General features: G+C 36.5%; 1 protein-coding gene across 1 annotated transcript in view; it reads right to left on the reverse strand.

Annotated features, from left to right (window-relative positions):
* Nucleotides 1–251: 251 nt before the first annotated feature.
* The window catches only part of LOC140153378 (protein jagged-1b-like), a 64,009-nt gene continuing 38,681 nt past the window's right edge, over nucleotides 252–25,579 (reverse strand). Inside the window, 17 exon segments of the mRNA XM_072176117.1 lie at nucleotides 252–2,734; nucleotides 3,530–3,692; nucleotides 4,368–4,499; nucleotides 6,508–6,777; nucleotides 10,478–10,602; nucleotides 11,083–11,196; nucleotides 11,646–11,759; nucleotides 12,320–12,436; nucleotides 13,132–13,245; nucleotides 14,040–14,153; nucleotides 14,697–14,810; nucleotides 15,680–15,835; nucleotides 16,316–16,466; nucleotides 17,236–17,409; nucleotides 18,345–18,391; nucleotides 19,036–19,149; nucleotides 19,592–19,705. Coding sequence (XP_072032218.1) covers nucleotides 2,265–2,734; nucleotides 3,530–3,692; nucleotides 4,368–4,499; nucleotides 6,508–6,777; nucleotides 10,478–10,602; nucleotides 11,083–11,196; nucleotides 11,646–11,759; nucleotides 12,320–12,436; nucleotides 13,132–13,245; nucleotides 14,040–14,153; nucleotides 14,697–14,810; nucleotides 15,680–15,835; nucleotides 16,316–16,466; nucleotides 17,236–17,409; nucleotides 18,345–18,391; nucleotides 19,036–19,149; nucleotides 19,592–19,705 — 2,603 coding nt within the window. The 3' untranslated portion in view covers nucleotides 252–2,264.

The following is a 25,579-nucleotide window of genomic DNA, read 5'->3' on the forward strand; positions in this document are numbered from 1 at the left end:
TAGTATGAAAGACATGGCCTTCATCTTCCACGTTGGGAGTGTGATTTCAAATGGGGCTACCTGAATGGGTGACTCCATTTGAAATCTACACCACCTGTGTGGGAGATTAAGGTCACGTCTTCCATAGGGAGGGAGTGTATGGATTTCAAATAGAATAGAATAGACCAATTTAACTTGTGAAAAGGCACATGTGAGATGCTCAGCATAGACATTGACAATGGTAAATATGCCTTGGCAATAATTGCAAAAACAATGTCACTTACCATTCTGCACAAACAAGTTAATTGGTTTACATTAATCTTGGATTTGTCTCTTTGGAAAATATGACGGTATTCAAACTATTCAATCAATTTGCACTAATGCAATAATCATAATTACACTAATTTGTACAAGTCAGTCATTCAAGATCATGATTCAATAGTTGCCTTAAAAATCAAGAAACAAATCACATCGCCCAATCAGCACATAATTTTGATTATTAGAACAAAAGAAAGATCACCACAAATACAATCTTACATAATTTTGTTTTTATGAAAATATAATGAATACATGATGCTTCGGTTTCAAATTAAATATAATCACAAAAAATATTGTAATTTTTTTTAATTTCTCCTGGACTTAATCACTAGAACCTGATCCAAACTTTTCATGAGTGCTATAATTTTGAAATATTTATCTTTCAAACTTTACCAAAAACACTAAGCATGTTGAATTCTGTAAACAACAAAGTCAACAAACATATCTAAAACCTTGATCATGTTATGACCCATGCATATGTGATGTAGTATGTCAAAAGGAGGTACTTCTGGGCAGGGGGACAATTTTGAGATTTGTACATATTATTAAAATACAGATAATGTCCTTTTCCGCACTTTTTTTCTTCTTTTTTTGTAGTTGAAATTGGATATTCCTAAGCTAAGTTATGAAATTCCACAGTTGGCGTGTACAGCTGAAAGTGTAAAAAATGCAAGTTGCGGATAAAATTTCAATCCAAAATTTCTAGACAACATTTTTAACACTATTTATAGCATCACAAAATTAATTTGTAAAAAACTCAAATTCCATTAAAATCACCCCTGGCTGGTTTTTTGGTTGTTCCACTATTCACAGACGCGCCCAGAAGTGCCTCCTTTTGACATACCACATCACATATAAACTGTACATGTATGTGTAAGTGGTCCATATTCAAGTACACTTTTCAATCATTTGACATTCTTTCACGTTTTCTAAATGCACAAAAAAAGTCTTGTCTTTAGATCATAAGAGTATCTTCAAATTTCAATCTAACTACACCTTATTTATAGTTAATCTCTGTTCCAGTTTACCCAATTCAATGTTGGACAAAACCACATAATGGGCTATTCCATTTAAAATCCACACTACCCCTGTGGAAGATTTAGCTAAAGTCTTCTACAGGGGGAGTATGAGTTTTGAATAGAATAGACAGTTGGGTAACTTCCATTTGAAATACTTGCTCCAGTTGTGGATAAAGGTAAAGCCATAATACTGGGGGAGAATGGATGTCAAAATGATTAACTCTGACCGATTACATTTGAAAAACATATTCCCCATGTGGCAGACATTTCCAAAATCTTCCACAGGGGTAGTGTGGATTTCAACTGGAATAATCCAATTTAATGCAAGGTCCACAAGACCCCAATGCGATGTTGGGATACACCAGAGAGCGTTTCTACTGGGACCCATTTTCTGGAATATACCGTCCAAGAGATTACTTTTGCCAATAGAAACTGATCGACATCTTCCATTTTCCAGATAACAATCCCCAATAGAAATTGCCCATAGGCGCCATTCTCCGCTATTTCCCGGTGAACAAAATATTCCGAATGCTCAATTGAAACACGCTAATATACTTCAATATCATGTGCATAAACATTTTTAGGATTGTATATGTATATTTTTCATATTTTGGTCACCTTATCACATTTAAACTCTAACACTACATATAACAGCACATTTTCAGTTAGCAACCACATAATAATCATTTCAATACATAATCGTCAATACAACTTGAACCCTCATCAGTACGCAGCAAAATAGCCATGCCTGTTTATTTAAAGGCACACATGGAAAGAAAAATATAAACATCTCTTTTTAAACATCTTATTTACATTTTTGCAGACTCTCCATCTTGTCCACCACTGGCCGGCATGCATATCTTGGATACGTTCACGTAAAAATATATACATCAAGACCTATATACAGTGAAGTTGCCAGCAAGAGTTCCAGCCCATACTTTCTGCTTTTCAGACCATCTGTTCAAGTTCTCTTTCAGAGTTCAACTTTTTACGTGGGGATTCAAGCATTTCCAGTCTGTTATTCTGTGCTTCAGCTGTTTCCGCTTTAAATATTGACAACACAGTACTATTTCCTTTTCTCAGCTGCCATTTTGATGTGCAAGGTATTTCATAACCTCCAAAGTCTACCGACTCTTCTCCGTCGGCTTCTTTCCTTCGTTCTTCTTTCCATATTAGTTTCTTTTCCTCTTCAGGGTCAATACCCATCACATTCTTTACTATGTCATTGTTCCTTGCTCTCAGATGATTCACTTCATGTACCGGTGAGTCTTGTGCACCATCGTTCTGGATTGGTGGCTCTTCTATGACAGGTTTCTGGGCTCTTCTACGTTTATAACATACAAATAAGATGATACCCAATATGACCACAGTCACCAGCACTCCTATCAGGCTGCCAAGTAGAATCACAGTATAAGATCCTGATGGGATAAAAAAAAACATGAGAAGGAAGTCAAATTTCTATCTAGGTTTAAATTTATTATCCCTCAAATAACTGTGTGTTTTCCTCATTAATTTGATATATTTACTAGCCATATTGTTGAGGGTCTAAAACATAAATAGACTGATCTCTTCTATGTGCCTGATACATTTTCTGAGAAGCAGATTATTTAAGTAGCAGCAGATCTAGAAGCAGAGTTTTAGTTTCATTAGTAGCTCACCAGCGAGAGGTGGCGTTTTTCACTGTCACCCCTCCCCCCCCTCGATGGAGTCTTGATTATGAGAGGGCTAAAACTCCCCCAAGTCAGGTGGCAATCAACTGATAATCCCGCTGGTGAAAACACAAGACAATTTCCATCTGTAGTCAATGTGTATATTTAACAACACAACCACAATAATGCTGGTTTCATACTTTCTGCTGCTCCTTGTTGATCAGTGTGACGCTTAATCATGCCGTTTGGTGGCAGCAGCAGCATGGCTATATGAAAGCCAATGTTTTCGCTCAGCACCTCCAAATGCTGGTTTTCTGTTTACAGCGGCGCCGCTCCCGAGTTGACTTGAAATCAACTCCTAGCGATCTGCCGCTTTGGGCAAAGCGGTGGACTAATCGATGTATCGGCTTGCCACCGCTAGCGTTTCTGGTGTGACTGTGCAGTTAAGCAAAATTGTTGTCAGAGTGGCTTCAGGAAAGTATGAAACAACATAACTCCCCCATCATGGTCGTGTTGTCAAGGGTATAACGCAAAGCCTGTCTCCCTCCACCCTAGTATACTCACCAGGTTGTTGCTGGAAGACCTGTTGTCCAATATGTTTCTCAATTTTGGCTATAGCCAGGATGATGGAGTCATTAGTAGGCTTAGTCATGATATACTCAACCATTGCATCAGCTATTTCTTCTGCTACCTCAGCTGCATTGCCATCATCTGATCCTGACATAGACTGTAGGTGCAATAATATAATAACATTAAATCTATATAATATATAATGCTATACTATGATTAGCTCGTAATAGGCAGGAATTATTCAGTTTTTGTTACTGGGTGAGTAAATAAAGTTCAAACTTTCGCTTGCGTAAATTCGCAAAAGCGTGCATCATTCACGCAATGCGCAAACCACAGTTAGTGTAGGTCCTGCGCCTAGCTGTGTGTAACACCATTCTATATCAATCCACAATGTTATGAGTCCTGCCTATTACAAACTGATCAGAGTATAGTAATATGACTTGACAATGCTACACATAATATTTTGATTATTACATATCATCACTGGTACATAGCATAACACAAAAGAACATTTAAAAATATTCATAACCTCATGAATAGGCATTATAAGCACAATCCAATCCAAGCATATTGATCATGCGTAATTGTTAGAATCTCACAAATGAATACATTTACATATTGTTTCTTAAAGGAGAATCATAGAACCAAGCTTTATTCTTAATCATTTACCAATAAAACTGACATCTACTGTCTTATAAGATAGCAATTTTTGAGACAATTTTTTGCCTATTGGTAGCAGAATGCAAAAGGTAGAAGGTATATCACAGTTACCATTCACACTACCATTGTCAAAATGCAAAATCCAAATTCATTTTGCATAGCAATCACTTACCAGTGTTACTGTGATGGCATTGATTTGATCTTTGGTCCTTTCACACAATACAATGACTGAAGATTCATCTGTAACACTATGTGCACTGGATATCTGACGAAGATTGGCGCAAACATACTCAACAGATACACCCTGGCAAGATACAAAATGAACAAAAATTACATACTTCAATTGGGCTGCGCATCATGTTATACCATGCACATCACAAAACACAAAAGGAAAGTCCTCACTCCAATGATCCGTCATAAATCTAAACTTGATCATGTGATAACAATTTGATTGATACGGTCATATGCAGAATCTGGTAAGCTCCAATTTGATGGCACATTTGCTACCAAATCGATTGGGGGCACATTCCCTCTATATGTGCCCCCCCCCCCTGCCACTGAATCCCCAAAACAACTCTCAAATTACAAAACAATATTTATTTGAAACACAATTAAAACAACACAAAATAAAAATTCCTTTAAAAAGGAACAGGGCGAACAAATGAGGAAGTGTCAAGATAAATGATTTTTACTTAAAGTGTATGTAGGGGGGATGAAAAGCCGACGATCAATTAAAAATTTTGACCTTTCGTATTGAAGATATGGATCTTTTCCCAAAACACAAAAAAATTAGGTCATTTTGGGAAAAAAGTCCATATTTTCAACATGAAAGGTCAAAATTTTTCAATTGAACGGCTTTTTCCTCCCAGCTACATACACTTTAAGAATATATGTCATTAGATTTATAAAATTTACTTCGAGGACTGTTATATATCAAAAATATGAAAAATATCAAATTTTAATAATTTGTCATAAAATTTGTAGGCCTATTAGATCGTGATTTTCAAAAATGAAAATTATTTGATATCAGAAAGACATTCTTCAGTATTAGGAATGCAATTCCATATGTCTGATGTGCTCTCATGTCCCACAAAAAATACTATCAAACGCCCATTCCAGATCCCTTAAGTACTCTCTTTAATTTACTCAAGGTTGTGTTTGTATAAATGAATTCAGTTATATAAACACAGCCTTGTGAAAAGGTCATGTTGACATAAATTAATTGACTGTGTGGTTAAACATGTTAAAGTATCATTAACAGATTCTATACGCTATAGCAGAACAACAAGCACATACAGGCAAGTATTTTGCCAGTATCAATAAAACTATAATGAGGCTATATTAATGTAGCCCAACTGTACGTTCAATCTGGCAATACCGCTAAATCTTAAAGAAATGAAAAATATCTGTTGCAATTTTCGGATTTGCATAAAAGTAATTCTAGTTCATCCAAGTTGTAAAACAATTATTTCTTTTAATACAAACACATTCCTTGATAAGACAACTTTATAGCACTGCTTGAATATCAACATGAAGTAGTAATGACAAATTTAAATGTACACTATCGCCTCTGTAGTTTCCTGATTACATAGACAGCACGATTATTTTATTTTTATTCTGCAACGCTGTGAGGAAATAAGTATGCCAAAACCCATCGCAATAAGGACGAAAAATGCTGCGCATTTTTCGCCCAACACTCCTCATTTTTTAAGTGTGAATTTGCTTTTCCAACAAAACCACCAATGTTTGCCATAAGACTCTAATCTGGCTTGTCAAAAAACATAAATTGACCCCAAATAAGGTTGGATTAAGCTCACTCCTTAATTTTTATGATATCTAAGAGAACTCATTCTCAACATTTTCACAACTAAATGCTCCATGAGTTAACACAAATTGTGTAGTTCTAAAGATAATTTGAAAGGCAACTTTTGTATTTTGCAGGCTGAGTCAACCAATGTTATGTCACTTTGACTGACCTTTACTTCAGTAGATCATAAATTACAGTGAGCTTGACAAGCATGGGAATTTTTCTTCAAATTATTTAGTTATTTTTGAAAAATCCTGTTGTTATTTATTTCGGAATCATTGAATTACAACATATCTGCAAGTAAATGTCAAACAGGTCACTACTTCTGAAAACAAACAAACACATAACATATGGTATTTCTTTAACCAAATTAAAAGAATTATATTAGAGAAACGATTTTTTTCACCTTCATAAATAAATACAAAAGTGGCATTTAAATATGTGAATTGGCACATCTTCTAAAATAAATTAAAAAAATGCTGGCCAAATGATTTACATTACTCACCACAGGTAACATGGTAGTATGGAATGTCAATGTCAATGCAATGCACCTAGGAGCAAACACTGTTGCATTCGGATAGCATAGATTGTCCTCATTCTTTGGGTACACCGATCTGTCTTTGTCCATGCACACTCCCCACAAGTCACATGGAGCTGTTATACAACTCTCTTCTGAACTGGACTCGCAGATTTCTCCATCATTGCATGTGAAGTTGGCTGTCTGGCTATGAGTACCAGTGTCTGATGCTAGACACACTGATGGACCACACCATACCTGAATGAAACAAAATAACAAAACAAAATTCATGTCAGTTATGCATACACACAAACAGAGCACTATCAAATTAAGCTCATAATTATTTACAGCCTGCAAAATGCGGCAAATCTTGGAAAAGTCACCCAATTTTTCTCTAGGCTATTGGTTGGGATACAAAATTATGACATTTTATGGTTATAGATGATCTCTCTAGTTTTCTCATAATTGTTGGTTTCTTTGTGACACAAAATCGGCACAAATCATGGGGGAGACATTCCATAATCAGTCACCCAATAGGGCTAACATACCGTATTTCGTCAAATAAATGTTACATTTTCCCAAGGGGGGGTGGCGTTTATTCAAGGTCAATTTTAGAACGATAATTCCTGTTAAAATCATTAGGTAAACTTAAAACTCACGCTAAAATGACAAACTATGAACTAGAAACACTGACTTCTGGTTCACTTCCGGGTTTCCAATCCAGATTTTCGCCAAAAAGTGACGCTATTATTGACCATGTGGGCAACTTGGTAAGCTTACTACACAAGATAGCATGGCATTTATTTGAGGGGGGGGCGACTATTTGACGAAATACGGTAGTGCTGGCAATGACTGCAAAATTATACAACACTTTTGACAGCTTTCATTATATATGAAACTCAAAAGCCAAACTACACTGACCTGGGCCTTCTAGGTCAGCGGATAGTAAATTATAATACTTCAGTCATTAAACAGTCAATCGTACTTTAATATTGGCAATTGCAAGTGACCATCTATGTTGTCATCTATCCATTCCATACAAACATTATTGACTTTTGAGATTATGCAAAAAAGGTTTTAGATGATTATAGTCTCACAGGGGTTCATGCATCCAATTTATGACAAAAATCCCAATTGAAAATTAATTTTTGTAGTCTGCAAGAAATTCTAGCCCCTAAAAAGTAGGGCTCCGTAAATCTTCTCCATATTGGTAATTACAATTGTATTACCTAAACTTTACTATACATCAAATTCTACCAAGCAAACAAAATATATATTGGCTTACACATAAACCAGTCTTGTCACACATAAATCTTTCATATACAATACTCGCAGTCTAACAAAACAATATTATTGTTCTCTTGGTATAAATACATGCATTATCCAGGTTATCACTTTGTCTGTCATACAATGATACAAACTAGTTGTTACTATTCCATTATACAAAATACACTTTCCTAAAGTACTTTTACCCAATTGTATTATTGTTCTACTACATTGTACTATTTCATGGCCTACAAGCACAAAGAATAAATACAAAATGGACAACCTGAAAAGGTCATCCAATTCCCTGCAAAAGGTTAAACTTTCAACTTTCACGGTATCGAAAAATAGCTACTCTAGAATATGAAATATTAACATCACCAAGCGCAATGATTATACAGCTTCTCAGAATATTAGTATTATACCATTGTATCATAACATATGTGCATCCCAATCAAATTGCGGAAGTTATTGATATCCATTCATAACCTCATTAATATACGCGAAAAACTCACAATGACTCCGGACGCGCAACAATGACTTCTGCGCGCGCGTGCGTGTATAAGCTAAGCGTTATGGCTTAACGCACATGCCTACGCGATGCCGTCGCGCTTCTGTGATTGGTAGCTCTTGTTGTCAGCGCGAATGTTATATTCGCCTGGTCGATTTTTTGTTGGGTAGGTTACAACAATAATTAAAACTGGTTATATTTAACAGCGTTTTATGGCATAAAATAATATAAAATGCCATTTTGATTTGTTCATAATAAGATACAACGGTAATGAATGACAATAATAACTTTGCACCATCTATTTTGAGGTTATTGTGTGAAATTGTCAGGTTTTGTTTTGGGCCTCGTACCGCTCCCTCGGAAAAATACCTCAGCCCAAAACAAAACCCTCTGATTTCACACAATGACCTCAAAATAGATGGTGCGCAGTTATTATTGTCTAATCATGACCTCCTTGCGTGAAGTAGCGAGGAATGACACGGTATAATGACTTCCATGTGCGCACATCCTATGCAGCAGAACCTGTTTTTGAAGGGCAAAAATTAAAAATAAACTTACATAAAAAAAAAAATTCAACCAGTTTATTTTTACAAATGTTTGGGAATTGTAGTATCTTTTTTATTTTTATTTTTTCAATTGAGAAGTTAAAAAGTGACAATTATGAATTTGGTTAGTAACTCTGCATTAGTTATATAGGTCATTGTGCAGGCATTGTGAAATCTATTTCCCCATTTAACAAGCAATCTATTACGATTTGTTTCAAAACAATAAAAATGTAAATCAACCATTGAATTTTCCCACACTTCCAGTCCAAGGCTAGAAGTCAGTGACTAGACCGTTATTTGGCTTTCAGTTTAATTTGTATAGATGTCAATGAAGGTGGACTTGCACAATAAGGTGTCTTGCACAATAATAAAGTCAAAAATCACACGAACATGATACAATACATTCACAGACATTCTACTCTTATCAAAATACCACAAAAACCACACGTGTAGGTGTGTGGCAAATACTAAACGCTTGAGTAAATCAGGACAAATGGGGCAACAATACAGGTAAGCTGTCATTTATGGTCTTAACCTTGCTGCATAACATTGTACTGAGGATCAGTATTGTAGGTGAGTAGTTTCATGCCTCGATACACCTCACTGGATGGGAAAATATTACTACAGGTATTTACAGTGTTTATCTGCTAAATCATTGTCATTAATTAGGTCGTATTACTGACACCTCATGGAAAACTAAAAATAATACAGAGGATAGTTGGTATTGTTAATTTTCATCAATTATGCTCTTTTTTGCATACTAGGGAGAAAACAGCAACATAATGAGTAAGTACATTATTACATTCCTAGCCCAGAGCCTTAGAGGTTTAATGCAGCTATGATCTCACATATTGCACATAAGATGTTTTCACATCAATTGTCTGGTAGACAATGACACAAAGTTCTTTTCCCAAAATAATGTAGACCATAAAAGTTTTTAGCCTTACAAATTTACAAATTCCATGATTTATTATAGATGTTTCAAGTGTATGTATTATGTTCAAGATGCTTCCCAATGGATCACAACTAAGTTTGTATTTGCAGTTTGCAACACAACTACGTTTGTAATCAGTGAATGCAAGTTCTACTTGTAACATTTTACATTTTTTATTAACTACTCCACATCAATATCCACTTGATGACCCTTAATATCCCCAGGCAATAACCTGGTTCTTTATAGCAGTGTAAACACAATTTCACGATAAAACTAAGAGACTAGTATCAATCCAGGTTTTCTGCACTGTAATACTTCTTTTTCAAGTTGATATAACAAGGTAGTGGAAGGTTGATATCTTGCTGTATCTTACCCCTAATAATTACAGAGTTATCATGAATATCATGCATTCACCTGTCAACACACAGTTATTCATAGAACTACCTTTGAATGTACTTCTCCTTCCTATATACATACTGTACCTCATTTTGAGTACTGCCACAAGGGCTATACCTGCACAGTTTACCTATGCATGACCAGAGGATTGATTGCAGATATCAGAACTGGGGATGCATGGTCCCCTTCTCTTTTCGAATAGCTCTGACACTTACTCTGTAAGTGTAGTGTAACTGAAGGTGACATTTTGAGCTAAGTTTGTTACATAGAGGTCAATGATATGATTTGGCACTTAATATTCTCTCTCACCTTGCTACATACTACATTGCTATTTTCACATTTGCAGGTATTGCAGTCTTGTCTCCATGTGAATCCATGTGGATAATGATGACGACCAACGATGCAATCATCTGGCATCTGGGTAAAGCCTACAACTGTAAAATAATGAATCACATTGAGTGTTACAGTAGCTCTTCGCAGATTCAAGAGTTTTTTTACAAAATATAGTTACATATCTTAACAGCCATGTTAGGAACATACATAAATACATTATTAGCATATGGTACAATGATTCCATGGCACATGGTACATTAGGATAGTTCACAAATGTAGTCAATGTAATGTCATAATGTACGATCTATCAAATGAAATTGGTGAATTTTTCTTCAAAACTGATTTTTGCTGTATATACTCAACTTACACCTAAATGTAATCAGCCAAATACATCATACACATTAATGATGCAAATTAAAATATCTCTTTCTGTAATTCCAGTATTGTCTGTGACACATAGAATTGGAGTTGCACCAAACTTACGATTACGACCATGATCTTGCTTAGTAACTTAAGAGTGGTTGTACCAAATTGAATCCTTGTAGGTACACCAAAAGACAAACAAATTAATAATGGTTTACCTTCTGAACAAGTTGTTCCTATCCGTCCAGGGGGGCATACACATGTGAATGAGCCTATGCCATCGACACAGGTGCTACCATAAGCACATGGGCTGGAGGAACATTCATTTATATCTGAAATTCAAAGGATGACAATAAATGTTGTTACTATGAATTTCTTATAACATAACAAGTTAATGTACTTACAGCTTTGAACAAATTGCCAATGACCAACTAGCCTGGTGTGCACCGGTGCCAGTCAAGTACATACTGACTATCTGACTTTTATTTACTAATTTGGTTCACCTCAAGTTTGGTAGTGACGTCAATGCTACTTTGCGGTTGCGCTGTAAGCGTGTCAACAAACCGCCCATGTACGTGTGCGTGTACACTCAGGGTGTTTAACTTTATGTGCGCGATTTGATACTGCGGCGAACGAAATACGCACATACGTCACTACCAAACTTGAGATGAACCAAATTATAGAGGCGCAACCTAGTGTCTACAACCTGAAACTATTCCAATTTCAGGACTGCAACTTTATACTAATTTGTTGTGGCAGGTCATATAGTAAGCTTACTTACTTGTTCTACAGTCAGGTCCAGCAAATCCACTGGCACATTGGCACAGAAACCAGTTGATACCATCAACACACTGGCCTCCATTGTAGCAGGGATGATGACTGCAATCATCAATGTCTAATAGAATGCACACAAAAGGAATTCATCATCAAATTTGAGGCAAGGAAAGGAAGCTGGTCCGATATATTTTAAAAATGAAATTCTTTAAAAATTACACATAACATAAAGTATTGTCCCTTTGAAGCATTCATGCAAAAAGAACAAGTAAATGTTCCTTGTAAATGAGACTAATTTCTTATGGAATTACTGACATTTATACAGCATTATACTGGTAGTCTACAGTGTTTTTATTAATGATCAAATGATAATCATGTAATAAATTGATATCAAATAAAAGATCCTATTTTTTCTCATTAACATATTGAAATTATGTGAGTTTGGTTGCCGATCCATGCTTGTCCTCTCATGTTTTTCCCGGGTGCTATAGTTTCCTCCTGCTTCTAAAATTGGACCTCTTCCCATACCCCTGTCCCATCATATTTTGTTAGCATCCCTTTAATTTAGTAGCCTCTGAGCACTATTGTGCTTTGCCTGGAGTTGGCCGAATGTTATAAATAATTAACAAATGAAGCACACACGATGAGTAGCATCTGTGTCATCATAACACACTCACTTACCTAGTTCGCACCGTCTTCCTTCATAGCCATCTTTACAGAGGCATGTATAAGAGCTACCGGTGGGAACACAGGTGGCACCATTGTCACAAGGATTCAGTGAACAGTCATTGTTAGTTTCTGCAAAATGAACAAATAGAGCAAAAATGTTCTTTTACCAAACTATGAGAGGGAATTGCAAGGCAGTCAGTGCAAATAAGAACTCAGAAGAGCAAGGACTGAAAAGGCAGCCTTAGTTGCTATGCATACAGGCGCCCAAAATTGAGTAGCACATTGACTATATAAAACACATGTTCTCATTGTCACCAGGTATTCCTATGGCTGACTGCTCAATCAATCTATGTAAGTAAATATTAATGTTTAATGTGTTTACTGATATAAAGGTCATAATCTAAATATCGGAATACTGTCAAGATTTGACACACACTGTGATGCACGAGAAGGTTCAAAATCGGTCGATCAACATCTACACACAGTCATTGGGTTGTGCTGATCATTAGGGAGGAAACCTTTGAGAGCTCTTGACAAGGCTAAGAATTTAGTTTGAAGGGAGAGTTTTGCTGGATGTTCAACTCGTTGAATGAACCCTTTGGTTGACAGTACCTGTCATGCCTATATTTTGCTGCACTTTTTTTAAAGCCGCTAAGCTGAAAAGTAAATCATTTATGCAGTAATTTCAGTGTAAAGTAAAATCTAATCTTTAGAATTATTAGCAAATAGCGATCAGCAAACAGTGATCAGCAAACAGCGATCACCAAACAGTGATCACTAATTGGTAGCAATTCAAGTGTGCATTATTTACCATGACTACATACCTATTTGGCAAGAAGTTCCTTCCCATCCTGTAGGACATCTGCATGTATAGGAATGACCCAAGTCTGTACAAGTACCACCATGTCCGCAAGTATTTGTATCACAGTGGCTCTCACCTATGTAAACAATCATAAATTTTGCAACGGGCATGACATACAATTTATACACAAAAAAACTAGATGAGGTATTTAATATTTTATATACTATGCAAATAACCGATTTCGATGTCCCACAGAACTTGTGCATCAATCGGGAGCTCTATCAGCCGCACTACATACAAAACAGGAGCAAGGCAGACTCCATGTCAAAAAATGAAACAAAATTTCTGGCACACTTGAGTGACTGTTGATTGACTTTGCACCCATATTGCTGGTCCAGACTCATTCCTAGCCAAGATTGAAAAATAAAATCACTTCAGGTAAACTGACAATACCAACCAGCCTTTCTATCCTAATATAAAACAAACCATTAAATCAGGGGTTCTACATTAGTGGAACATGACTCCATCTGTAGTGAGACTACTCACAGCAGCTAAAGAGAGTATCCCATTATGCTTTGCAGTACCATAATAGAACTAAATGTGTCATAGAAAATGTACACAAAATCCCTCATTTCAACTTTCAATTTCTTGCTTAAATCAGGGAAGCTTAGACTTTTGTTTGAAAAAATATGACCCCTGAAGTATTGTGAAACTATCTATAGCTCTCACTATCTAAACGGCTCTTGTTAATATTTTGTATACATTTGCTATGGAGCAAGCAGATATACTGCAATGCATGATGGGATACTCCTTTCAGCTGCTGTGGAGACTACTCAACAAACTAAAATTGTACTCTTATTTCTGAGCCATCTTTCCATAACTCCACTGCTAAAGGGAGAAAGACTTCAATCAAGAGATGGAGTTACTTACGTGAGTTGCAAGTTTTGCCTTTCCATCCATTTGCACAAAGACAAGTGAAGTCTGCATGCCTGTCCACACATGTACCATTATTACGACATGGTGATACTGCACACTCATTTACCCCTGTTAAACAAGATGTATGAAACACTAAAAGTTATCCAGTATCACAAAAATAATAATGATGAACCTATATTTATAAAACAGTACCCAACACTACCAACAGGCACTACTTAGGCCATCTTGATTTAAAAGTTTGTCTCAAAGGCCCACACATATTAGTAAAATTGCCCGTTTTTGTGTGTTATTCGCGCCGGGTTTAGTAAATTTTAAGTTTTTCTATGAATAGGAAGGCCCTTAATTAAAAAACTGGACAAGAATATAAATTTCTTTTACTACTTTCTTGTTACAAGAATTAATATTAAGCAAAATATCAAATTAGCTCAAGGATATATATTTTCATCTGATTGACTAGACTCAAAGAAGTTCACTTTCAGGCATCCTTTACCAAGTTCACACACAAGTAATTCCCAAACTTGAAAACATACACCCCAGAAGGAATTGAAACTGTCTATGCAGATATATCGGTTCTGACACAAATGCAACCACTTCCATTACCCAGTCCCAGACCCTTCCTAAATATAACTCTAGCCCCATTCTTCCACTTACCAAGTTGACACAGGTGTCCTTCCCAACCTTCAGGACATATACACCGGTAGGAGTTGACTCCATCTACACAGATCCCTTGGTTCTGACACGGATTCAAGGCACAATCATTAATATCTGTAGGGTTAAAACAGTGTGAGAACAGTCGGTAAAATCATAGGTCATATAATTACCATAATAAGAAAGGTATATCTATTATATGTGTAACACTTTATCATCTATACAAAAGACCAACAAAATAATCCCCAATGTTATTTCAGTCTCATGACATTTTGAACCACTTTGTGGAGACACTTTGATGTACAGGGAGTTGTCATGGATTCACTGACATATATCAAAATACTAACTGGCAATTTAGTTTCTTTGATTGTGGAGATATCAAAACTTTGCTGCACTTTTCCTGCATGTGAAATATAAAACGTGTGTATATCGGGGATACAAGCTGTTCACAAGAGAGTAACCTTGACTCTTTATTTCTTATTTACTGCTATTTGCATTGTGTTTTTGTTCTCAGAATTGACCAAGTGCTGTTTTTTTAGTGGATATGATCAGAATAAGATTACTCTCCTCCTAGACCAAAGCCTATGGTAAATTGACTGCAAATGTACAAACAGCACCAAGATGAATTGGGGAAGCCGCGGTTAGCACCCTTCTCTTTTCAAAACTGAATATGAGCGATGCATCCATAGACTTAAGAGAGACAAACAGACAAAGTCTCATTCACCCAATAATGAGGGCTGATTGTTCCATTGTATGTGACAGGCAAAACTGCTACGCATGTACCGCATATTTTTACGATCTTTTGTGACATGCAACGTTCTATCATGTATACGCGAAGGGACGCAATGCTAGCGTGATAAATTATTAGACACAGCAAAATCAAACAATCGACCCTCATGAATATGCGAGAATTCACAGTATACAATGTACGGGGACGTTGACTGTTGGAAAATATTAGTCTATGGATGCATCATAGTTATACTTACTCTCATGACAGTAGAGTCCTTGATATCCTACATCGCATATGCAAGTGAAATGTCCCCCAGCTTGACTGATGCATGTCCCATGTACACCACACACACTAGATCTCTCCAGGTGCACTCCTCCCCCTGAAGGCACACTCACTGTACAACTGTCTACATCTTTAAGAAGAACAGAAGGAACTATGGTCAAATACGAGATGCATTTGTGTGAAATCAAGATGCAAATGCACCTAACCTATATGTTACTGATAACCATGGTAACAGAGGATCTGTTTGCTTTGTAACTGAACAAATGTTCAGTGTTCTTTTAATTGTGTGGGATTGCGGTATTCCTGCCGTCTTTTGCATCCATTTCTACATAGATAGCTGGTCAGAGTATTTTACAACAACAATTGGCCTTATTACCCTAATCAGAACCAACTGTAACAAGGTCTTCCTTTTATCATGGGTCAGCTGCCCCCCCCTTTACCAAATGAGCCACGGGGAGAGCGGAACTTTTTTGGCCCTGTAGGGAATTGAACCCGGGACCTCTTGCACCAAAGGCAAAGACTAACCGGTGAAGTTACCTACAACATTATTGCACTGCATGCCACAATATTACTACCCAAAGAAAGTACTAGATCCCCTGAATGTACTCACCTTCACATGCTACCCCTGTGCACCGATGTCTTGTCTCGGAGCAATTCTTGCCTTGGAAACTCTCAGCACAAGCACAGTAGTAATCCCCAAGCACGTTAAAACAACGAGCACCATTCGTGCAAGGGTTGGGATCACATAAGTCCACATCAATCTGCACATGAGGGTAACAATTTTTAACAAGTCTTTATTATATGGCGTTCTGTAAATAGTAACTACACTTCCTCAGGTCAAATTTCAAAAGGTATCTTGGAAATCAGATATGTTGGATGAAGGAGTGACTGTGGGGTGGAGACAAAATAAAGCCCTCAGACACGAAAGCACAAAGGTGTGGATAAGTTCAGTCTGGTTATTCAATATGAATGTAAGTTGTGGCTGGAAGGGAAAACAGCTAGGAATAAAGGTAATTCATTGAATTAAACAGTGCCCTCACTGGCCATAATAATCAGTCAAGTTAAAGAGATGATCAAGCTGTGATGCACACACATGAATTGGATGGCGACAAAAGAAACACTCTATAATTGTACTGTCACACATCCGAGTCTAGTGGCTTATCGCTTGAGCTAACTTACCTGCTAGAATAGGTTTACCTGACATGTTACTGAATCTTACAAAAACTCTGTACTACAATTTGATCAGCTCGTAATTGGCGGCCTTATAACATAGCGGATTATATCAATATATTTTATTTTGAGAACTGTCTTGTGACAACTCGCCAGAAATATCACAAATTATTATTTAAGTCCTATACTTTGTCTATACTTTATTTAACATGCAAAATATAGATCAGACAGGTCAACAAAATAACCTGGGTCTACTTTTCGGCGTATTGGTCAAAACCTAACAATTCCTGCCGATTCCGAGCTGATCAAACTATAGCTATATATTACACTTTAAAGATTATTGACACTGACAAACCGTACCTGACAATTTTGTCCTGAGAATCCTGGTGAGCAATGGCATTGGTATCCATTGACCAGGTCTTCACATCTTCCTCCATGTTGGCAAGGAATGCTAGCACATTCATTAATATTCATCTCGCACTCTAGGCCTGTAAATCCAGGGGCACAAACACACTGGAAGGAGTTGACGAGGTCCTAAAATCAAACCAAAAAATTTACACTCCATATCATACAGTGTGACTATCTGTACATCCAAATCAATTCTGAACATATTGCTAAAAGGATTTAAATACATTTAAACATGCTTCATACATTTTTTATAATCTAAATATCTAAATAATAATCGAAAAATTGAATATTTAGTCTTGTTGAATGGAACAGTCCATTTGTGACCCGTTCTGACAAAACCAGGAACAAGTCGCATATTTGACATTTCATGATTTGAATAAAATGTAAGCACGGGACAATAAGCTTCAAAATGATACCAAAATTACATACATAGCATCAATACTTTTCAAGATATGGATAATTGAAAATGATACCTTGATATTTTTGTCAATTGCTATTCTGAGTACTGGGCTATTCAGTTTCCTGCTTTGCACAGGATTGAATAGGGATTCTCATAGTTCAACTGCCAATTATTTTAATAAGTACTTTCAAGGATTTGAAAGTCCACTCAGTCCCAAGGTCAAATACCATGAAATTTAGAATTCCAAAATTTGATTTTTTTTAATATAGGAATGTCATCTTTAAAGGCCTATAACTCAAAAACATGCCTGGCGACTTGTTCCTGGGTTTGTTGGAGCTGGTCACATATTTCACCTCATAAAAATATTCTTACCATTGTACTAAATATTTGTATACTATTTTAGGGAAAATATTTATGTTTCCCAAAATCACATATTTTTCCTTTACCAAGAGGCACATGCAGGTACACTGCCAATTAAGGTAGCAGGAAATAGCTCCTGTGTCAAATCAATCAGGTCTATTCATTTAATCATAACTAAGAAAAGTATTTTCCCCACCTATTTTAAGAGTTTACAATTCTTTTGTTTTTCTTTGTTTTTTTGAAATGACATTTATTCATTTACAAGATGGATAACAACAATATGACATCATTTTCAACCTACCAGACATGTTGCCCCATTCTGACAGTTTCCCACGCAGTCATTTACGTCTATCAAAAGAAAAATATGAAAAACAAGTATTTAACTACACAAGAATTTCTACTTTCATTTCTCTTGTATGTGTATTGAATTAATAGTATACAATCTAGTTTGCTTGACTTCACTTGTTTGCATATTGCATAAATTGGTATGGGAAAAGACAACACCCTCTCGGCTTGTGAATAGATATGATACTATGGCAATGAATATGTGCATTGAAGTGGAAGCAAGCTAAAACAATAATTGACTCTTAAATTAGTTATTAAAAATAATTGATTGTTTATGCAATTTTACTGATGTATTTGAGTCGCCACCATCAGGTTAAGAATTGCATGTGTATCTTAGTTGATACAAGAGTTACATAACCATCATTTTGCAATCGAGGGGGCAATGACCATGTGTCTGGGAGGGGGTATAACTGGTGTTTCTCCATTGATTAACACTGTATTAACTACTATTTCATCATATCAAGGAAATGGGACAGTAATTGATGCCCCTTTACCAGTCCGTCTCCCCCTCCAAGTAAGGCTTAAAGTTTTAATTTAGATGGGCCTCCTATTTCTGACAAGTGCTTTACTTTTAATATCTCTCAGAAGCAAATTATAGATCCCCAAAGCCATTTGCTAGCCTTTACATACATTTTCTCAGTACTTACTGACATCACAGTCCTTCCCTGTCCATCCTGGTTGACAATCACACATATAGTCTCCAAGCAGATTACGACAGGCAAATGCATGCTTACACGGCATACCTTGACATTCATCGGCATCTGAAATGATGATTATTTCAAATTAAACAATCACAGCTTGTTATATTAAACCATTCATGTTTGATGACATGAAAGCAAGTTACATTTAAAGCAAAGATGTATCATATAGCCTTTGCATTGGGGCTTGAGATTGGAATTCCAGTTTCCTTTCTCACAAAGTAAGGGCTAAGAGTAAAATTGTACAATTGTGTTTGGGAGTGGTCTTCTCTGTTTCTTCTTTTCCTTGCTATTTTCTTCCATTTCTTGCTTTGCTTATCAAAGCTATCTAGGCCAGCATGCATTTTATTAGCCTACACTGGCTATCCAGGCTTGTGCTGTTTTATAGTATGAGCTTGGAACAGTCCATGGCTTTCCCATGGATTAGCATGTGTCCCCCACGGACCAACCTGGGTAAACAAACAAACAAACAGACACTTCCAATACAACTTAACCTGGGACTTACCAAATTGACACATAATACCCTGCCAGTGAGTTGTACAGTGGCAATAATAACTGTTTATTCTATCTTCACAAACACCTCCATTGAGACAAGGCTGTGATTGGCAGTCATCAAAATCTGAAAATAAACAGAGCAAATATGAGAAAAGTTTAAAAAAATGTTTTCCACCCCTAGCTGCTACCTTTTTGAAGCCGGGTTGGATTTTCAAAAATACTTTTACCACAGAAAAATTGTGAATGGAATCACAGATATTGGCATTCGAATATCTGTGATGGAATAAAAACAAAACATGTTGCCCATCTTGAATATAAAAAGACACTACTCCCAGACCCTCCTTCTCCTCTTTTTTGAAAACCTGGAAGTGAAAAATGTTTGGTTTTTATTTACAGTGATGAAGGGGTTGGGTGAGGGTTTGTGCAACCCCAGGTGCAACCCTAGATCTTCCAGAGAGACCAAATCAATCTTTAAATATTCTCACACAACCTACCCACTTATTACAATTTGACTGTGTGATTTTTATCACCTGACGACTTATGACAACACTAAATGATAGCAAATTGTTCATGGCCTATTTGATGCTTGAACCTGAAGTTGTATGCTGGGTAATTAAACTTCTGAGTGCTATATTGATTTATCCTGAATCTAAATTTACACCTCATGCCATGGTATTTAAACCTTAATTTGCATAGCCAATTTGTAAACACACACCTGATGCCAATGGCCCATAAACTTCTCAAGTAATAAAAAGCTTCCCTTAACTTTTAATTGTTAAGTCTTCCATGCCTTTGGCAACACAAGCAAGTGTGACCATAGACCATGGTGTGACTTTACTTAAGATCATGTCTGATTTGCACCAATGAGTTTTATGTCTTTGATTACAGAGAATTTGAAAGAGGCCATGGTGCCGGTTGTCTGACAACATTCATGCAGAACGATGGCATTCTTCACTCAATTTCCCATCTTGGGGAACAATTCAGTCAACTATTAGTGTGTTTCTATTGGGGCCTTTATCCGGAAAAAAACCGGCTAAGAGATTAATTGCACCCAATAGAAACTGACCTTCTCCGCTATTCTCCGGATAATAGCGGCGAGAGTTTTCCGGGGAAATTATCCTACTTTTGGTAGGATAATGGCGGAGAAATTATCCGGATAACGCCAATAGAAACTGACCTCGTTCCGACAGAGTGCGCATGCAGGGGAGAAAGCAGAAATTAACACGGTCAGGTGTATGTTTATCACTAATCAGCTATGTTTTGAAGTAGGCCTACAGTGTACAATAATAACTCGAAAAAAAAATAGGCATAAGATTATTCAATATATCAGAAATAACGGCTGAAAATCCCACTTTCAAGCGTGGACAACTGAAGGAATAAAAGAGATTGCAGAGTGGTTTTGATTATGTGTGTGTGTGTGTGTGTGGGGGGGGTATACACCGTATTTTGTACAGTAGTCACGCCCGACCTGAGCATGAAGTTAAACTTTTTGATCGTAATAGGTCCTACCAAGGTCAACCCACACTTTTTGCAATGACACAAAAATTATATGCCCTTTCGCCGGGAAGTGTGATGATCGGGCCACGGCGGCTGGTATTTTCCGGATAACGTCCCTCAATAGAAATTGACCGTTAGCCGTCATTCTCCGCTATTACCCGGTGAACAATTTCACTGGAAAAATTCCGGATACTTAATAGAAACACGCTATATGAGGTTCGAATTTCCCCGGGATTTTACTCTCACCTGCTGCAAACAAATCGGTGTTTTACAAACCAGACCCACAATTTGGAAGCCCAATTGATTTTTGGGGGACTTTTTCTGTTACTTTTTGATGAGATATCACATAACTTTTTGATGACTTTCTAGGCCTATTTTCCGACATTTTGGGGAAATAGGTCAACCCAGAAACAGGGCTGTTGTACAAAGAGCCTTCAATACCCTCAGCAATTAAGCTTTTAGGTTTACATGTTGAGGCTTACTCCATTTCTTCTTTTGCACATGTATGTTTCTTGAGTCTCAAGCAAATTGCACAATTGTGGAAATGGGTGCACAAGCGTATCTTTAGGATTGGGGCTACTCCAAGAGGTTTTTGTTTTTGGTTAATATTTATTTTTATGTGGTAATGATCATCTTCGAATTGATTTTTTTCACCTTGGGTGCACTACACCATTTTGAAAGTTGTGGTGCAATTTCATCTGACGCAGAGCAATTTGAAGTGCACTCTAAGACAATCAACACATCAAGTCAGTACAATGTGGTATCACAATTTTGCACCACACTTGTATCGCAACAGGCAAATTTTGGGGTGCAAATTGCACTGCGATAGGGCTTATTTCGAACGCTGGTAATGACACAGACAACATTCCTTAAAATTTTCAACAGATAAACATGATAAAGGGGTTTATGTGTCTGCATGCTGAAGAGTTAATTTTGGATGTAGTTCACATGACTAGGATGTACTCAGGGGGGTTGTGGTTATGTCTGAATACCAGTAGGTCATTGCTCTAAAAACCTAGCAATGTTGGTCAATGAACCCTATATCATCATCATCATTTGGAATGATGATGCATGGAGATGTCTGGTGATCACAATGATTATTGATTCTTTTCAAAGAGAAAAGGCTTGATTTAGGTCTCTAGAAAACAGGCATACTTGGCCAAGTTGCAAAATCCATGAAGAAAGTGTTGAGCTTGTCCCCCTTAATAAAATACTGACGATACCAGAGCTACAACATGTTATATTAACCCTAACGCCCATAGGGATTTTTAAAAGGGAAAGAAGGGAGAAATAAAGAGAGAAAATGAACAAACGAGTTGTTGGCTCTGGGTGGGATTTGAACCCAAGACCCCTCGAATGCCAAGCAGTAGGCTGCCGACACTTAGCCACGGGTCTTACGCTGGCCAGGCCAGCGAATTAGTGCCCATAGGCCTATATCACTTAGGGTGGTTGTGTCATCACATCCCGTGGGATGCACATACTCAGGTGCAGTACTCAGGCTTGTTAGGGTTAAGGAAGCCTATATTGAGTTTCGATAGTGGTTACTTAGATCCTGGTGATAGTGAGATCATCCTGAGATGCCTCAAAAAGTTCTTTGAGGAAGTTTATTTGTTTACCTCCTGAGAAGCTCTAAGATAGCTATCACCAAAGCATGTCATCAAGGTAAACTAGCAAAAGAGTTAACTTTCCCAAGGACCTGTCAACCATTGTTACTAATTTGTCAATAATTATGTCATTATTGATTCATTCTTCTGGAGACATCACACATCAATTCCAAAGCAATCAAAATCAAAACTACCAAGTATAAATAATCCAGTTGGCTTTCAAAGCACATAATTGTAACATAATTGATCAATAAGGGACGCACCATTAGATTCTCAGGGTGGGGGTAGGAAGTTTTTCAAAAAAAAAAACTTCACCCACTACATGAGCAAAAAAAAAAACTTTCCCCACCAACACTAAAAAAAAAAAAAAAACCTTCCCCACCTAACTGTGTATAATGCATGAAATTTAAAAAAAAAACTTAGCGCTTCGGTAAGCGAAAAAAAAAAACTTAGCCATCGGCGAAAAAATTTCTTCCCCGACCCTAACTTCCTACCCCCTGAGTATCAAATGGTGCGTCCCTAAAAAGTCAAAAGTAAGGGGCCTGGGCATTTCACACATCATATTTAATCCAAAGCAATAAAACATTTTATAGGTCCTAAACCATCAGCAAGTCAACATTAGGTCTGTACAGGTCGAAAAACTGCCAATAAATAACCACTTTTTCTGGTCATAAAATTGAAACAATCAATCAAAGGGAGACATGATATTTCACACTTTGCAGACCAATCACATGTTTATTAAACAGCTACAGTTGTCAAATCTATTCAACAAATTGGGCTATAATAATACAATACAATCATTGTTTCCTGGTTCATCCATCATTGAAATAGAATAAGGCAATTCACACTTCAATTTCAATATCAAAATTGTGACAAATTGCTTAAAAGTTGTTAAACATATTTACATGTACAAATTTAATACTCTAATTAATGTTGTGCCAATTTAATACAAATACTCTCATTAATAATGTTCATGGTTAGGCCTACTCTTTCATTTGATTTATTTGGTAATGATCAATTAAATCTAACTTGATTGGTGTCAGGCATATACATTTCTATTTCTAAAGCAATGATAATAAACTTGCTTAAATTAAGTTAATGAGCTAAAATGAATGAAAAGGCTCATTAATATGTAATTTTTACCAATATTTTGCTTAAAAATAATATGTGCATAAATGTTCAGGGTACTTTTATTTTGCATACTTTTGACTCAAAAATTGGTCAAAGTGTTTCTAATAATTAATATGTTCTAATTGCCCTAGTACTATAAGAACTAGCCCTGTTCACAAACCGCGACACCGAGTGTAGCCTGTGCTATATTGCCCTCTCATTTGCAAAAGAGCATAATTAATGAGCTAATTTGCATAAATGCTAAGGTCCACCCCTGATTGCAATGTGTATTTTATATGTAGACAATATCTGTGATTAAAAGTAATTCAATAAAAGCATGTCATTTTGCCACTGCAAGTGCAAGTTCATTACATGTATCACCAGTTGCATGGCCAGAATTTTAGTGTGACTGGGCAAAGTCAAATTTTCAACCCCATTTGTCAATATTTTGTCCCATTTAGAGTCATTTTAAGGACAATTTACTCTTTTCCGGCCCCATTTTATCATTGAAAATTTTCAATATTCAGGGGAAGGCAGAAATCTACCCACCCCCAGAAAATAGTTTAAGGTGAAATCTTTCAAATATATTTGAGGTCACCAGGTTCAAGCCTTCTTGGATCGTATGATCATGACCAGCACTTGTTTGTGGCAACCGTGATTTGAGAATTTAAATATACAATTTTTAAGGTGGGAGGACCAGATAGTTGGGGTCATGACAAAATGAAATGCAACTTGGTGAAGCAATTTCTTAATAACACCTCAGCGAGACAAACAAAATTTTTACTCCTTGTCCTCGGTGAGACAAAATATTTTTCAACCATTAAGTTCTCTATTTTCAATAATTAGTTTTCAGATTTGTGAAACAAATTTTGTAATATATATTTTTGCCATAATTATGTTTTGTAGCACCTAATTGCACATGCTGCGAAAAACATCACTATTTTAGGCTAAAATGAGTTCACATGGGGAGTCTGTAATGGGCAACATTTTTCATAGGAAATCTCTGTCTAAGATTATTTTCTTCAAACATAGACTGTGTAACAATTTCTCATGAAAAAAAAGACACCAACATGCCCACATCCATCCCCACATAATGGCTCCCAGTGTGCCATAGATTTCTTTTTGACATTGGGATGGACTTAGGTGAAAATCTGTGAAGTAGAGTGAATCAAGTGTTTTTGCTCAGAGAATAACATTTCAGTTTTCACAAACAAATTCACACAAAAACTTAAAAACTAAATATGATGAAAAATGGAACACCGAAATTTGATTGAACCACAAGAAAGTGCAATTTATTAAAAAGCTCAAATGGTCAAATTTCCCCTTGACATCAAATCTTTTGTTTCTGGTCTGAGGTGGAGCAATTTTTTAATTTTTTTTTTTCTCAGATGGAAAGACAACTTTTTTTTTTACAAAAAACTACCCAGCTCCCCTTGATATCCCTATATCAAAATGAATTTAATAACAAATCAGTTGACTGCCTCCTCCGTTATTTTTCTTGACACTTTACTGACACTTTAAAGGTTGCCCGTTTGTTTTCACTACTAAGCTTGGGTAAGTTTTGATACCTGTTACTTTAATGTCCCATATAAGGTGTCAAAAACAAACATCCATTTTGATTGATTCAATCCACAGCAGCTGATAAGTGTATCCCATCATGCTCTGAGGTACTATAGTATAACTGCACATATTATGCCATAGAATGTATACACAAAATCCCTCACTTCAACTTTCAATTACTCACTCATATCAGGGAGCTTTGACTTTTGTTTGAAAAAAGATTGTGA

This window comes from Amphiura filiformis, chromosome 5 (genome assembly GCF_039555335.1).
Source record: "Amphiura filiformis chromosome 5, Afil_fr2py, whole genome shotgun sequence".
Classification (NCBI taxonomy): Eukaryota; Metazoa; Echinodermata; class Ophiuroidea; order Amphilepidida; family Amphiuridae; genus Amphiura; species Amphiura filiformis.